General features: G+C 46.5%; 1 protein-coding gene across 1 annotated transcript; it reads left to right on the forward strand.

Annotated features, from left to right (window-relative positions):
* The first annotated feature begins 932 nt into the window (after positions 1-932).
* Positions 933-1,946, forward strand: LOC107485367 (uncharacterized). Its single transcript, XM_016105894.1, has one exon. The coding sequence runs from the start codon at positions 933-935 to the stop codon at positions 1,944-1,946; it is 1,014 nt and encodes a 337-aa protein (XP_015961380.1).
* The last annotated feature ends 888 nt before the right edge of the window (positions 1,947-2,834 follow it).

Consider the following 2,834-nt stretch of genomic DNA (forward strand, 5'->3'; position numbering starts at 1 on the left):
GCCAAACCTAATGCTGGGTCCGGTTACACTAAGATTCAAAAGGAGGGAAGGATTGTTTGTCTAACTAAACAGTGGGCCACTGATAATAGTCAGGTACAGGGGGAAAGGCTGGACTTAATGGGCCTGAGGACTTCAGCTGGAATAGAAACACGTACAGGGCCAGATGTGGTTGGGTCGGGTCGAAGGGGGTCCGGAAGCCTTGGGTCGAAATACTGCAACCTAACGATGAGGAGGGGGAGTTAACGCTTGCGATGTGGACGCCTGTGAAGCTGATGGAGGCGCACGCGAGGGACCCAGTCAGGGCCGTGAACTCGACGTCGACGATGGGAGCTGGGTGCCGTCCGGTGGGGATGGCCGAATCCAAGCAGACGACATCCTGGCCGTAAAAGACGATGGTAGTATGGTGGCTGGCGAGGACGAGCCCATAGCATACAGGACTGAGCGTGAGATAGTTGGGGATGCTGATGGCGGAGGGAGGGATGAAGATGATGAGTGCGTCGAGGAAGGAGGGGCCACGGTGCTTGAAGGAGGCGCATCGCATGGCCGCGGGAACCTGGAAGACAAGGATGCCATAGTTCACCTAGGACCTCATGGGGGCCAGCGTCTCACCCAAAAAAGTCGAAGGAAGGTACACCAATTGTTTGACTATGGCATTGAACGGGGGGCTGGTTGGCAGGAGGACATGGAAACTGAAGAAGAGGATTGTTACGGTCAGCCTTCAAGGGTAGCGGAGCAGTTACTGGAAAACCAAAGGACCTGAGAGTTGGGTAAAGAATCTGGGGTGGTACTGCAAGATGAGGATGTTGATATTATGGAAATTTTCCAAGAATAGAACGCAGAAATAGATCGTAAAAGAAGAGTGGTAAAGCAAAAGGCGAAGCTGAGACGGTGCAGACCAAAAAACAAAAAATAGGTGTGTAAAAATATTATAAATGATTGTTAGTTCATGGAATGTTAGGGGGTTACGAGGTGATGGGAAGTTGCGAATGGTGAAGGAACTTAGGAATAAATATAAGTTAGACATGGTTGGGTTGATTGAAACCAAAATGCAGGTAGTGACGAGATTTGACGTTATAAGAATTTGGGGGAATGACGGTGTAGGATGGGAATATGTAGGGTCTGATGGTGCCTCCGGTGAACTGTTGTTAATTTGGAATGACTTGGTGTTTAGTATGAATAATTGCTACAAAGGAGAAAGGTGGTTGTGTGTTAAAGGAGTAATGTTAAAGAGACGGTTCAATTGTTCTTTTATCTTGGTCTACATAGCACATAATAGAACAGAGAAGAATCATGTCTGGGAGGAGCTGAGCTATATAGCTGGGTTATGTCAAACTCCTTGTTGCTTTCTGGGAGACTTTAATGAAATAGTACATGAAGGGGAAAGAAAAGGTGGTACTAGTTTGAATCGGTCTGCGGAAGAATTTAAGATTTGGATACAAGACATGAATTTAGTGGATATGCCCCTCTCTGATCACAAGTTTACATGGTTCAGGGGATGCTCTTATAGCCGGATAGATAGCGCTTTGCTGAGTTTAGAGTGGTTAGAAGAGTTCCTGGAGTCTCGGCTGCGAGGTGGGCCAAGGGGCTTGTCAGACCATTGCCCTATAATAATGGAGAACAGGAAGTTGGCGTGTGGTCCAAGGCCGTTCCGAAGCTTAGACTCATGGTTCACGCATGAGGGCTTCCTTAGAATGGTGAACGAGGAGTGGAAAGGGTTGGGGGACAAACCTTTCACAGATAAATTGAAGGCTTTGACTATTCCACTGGGGAGATGGCATAAGGACAAGTTTGGTGAGATTGACAAGAAAATTGTAAAGTTTGAGGAAGAAATCAAGAGACTTGATGATATGGTAAGTAATGGAGTGTATGATGGAACAATGGAGGCTAGAAGAAAGGCGCTGGTCACTTGCTGTGAGAGATGGTATGTGAGAAAAGAGTTACATTAGAAACAGATGTCTCGGTCTCGGCATGCCAAGGATATGGACAAAAATACAAGGTACTTCCACAATATAGCATCAGCAAGAAGGCGGAATAATTGGATTGATGCACTGGTAATTAATGGCAGAAGGGTCCGGAACCAAGCTAGAATAAAGATTGCTATCAGAGATTTCTATAAAGATTTGTATCATCAAGAACGGTCTCCCAAGGTGAGCTTCAGGGAGGGGTTGGTGGAGAAAATAGACGAACAAGATGCTGGGGCTTTAGAAGTGATGCCACTGGCTGAGGAAATCCAAGAGGCAGTATGGGACTGTGAGTCATCTAAGAAACCAGGGTGTGATGGGTACAACATGAATTTCATCAAGAGATGTTGGGATGAGATTGGGACAGAATTCACGGCAGTAGTGATGGGGTTCTTTTAGACGTCCAAGCTACCGGCGGACTCCAATATCACTTGGGTCGCACTAGCACCTAAGTTCATTGGTGCGGAGGAAATTAAAGACTTACGACCTATCAGTATGGTTGGATGCGTGTACAAGGTTATATCCAAGGTCCTTGTTAGAAGGATGAGATCAGTGATGCCAGCATTAGCAGGGGAGACTCAGAGTGTATTTGTACAGGGAAGGAAAATACATGATGGGGCATTAATTGCATGTGAAACGGTGAACTGGCTCAAATTGAGGAAAAAGGAGGCAGCAATAATCAAACTGGATTTCCAAAAAGCATATGATAGGGTCAAATGGAGCTTCGTGGACATTGTGCTGCAGAAGATGGGATTCGGCCAGAAGTGGAGAGCATGGGTTAGGGAGTGTGTGACCACTGCTTCTATGTCGATTCTGATAAACGGTTCGCCTTCTAAGCCGTTCAAAATGGAACGAGGCTTGAGATAAGGTGAC

This window comes from Arachis duranensis, chromosome 4 (assembly GCF_000817695.3).
Source record: "Arachis duranensis cultivar V14167 chromosome 4, aradu.V14167.gnm2.J7QH, whole genome shotgun sequence".
Taxonomy (NCBI): Eukaryota; Viridiplantae; Streptophyta; class Magnoliopsida; order Fabales; family Fabaceae; genus Arachis; species Arachis duranensis.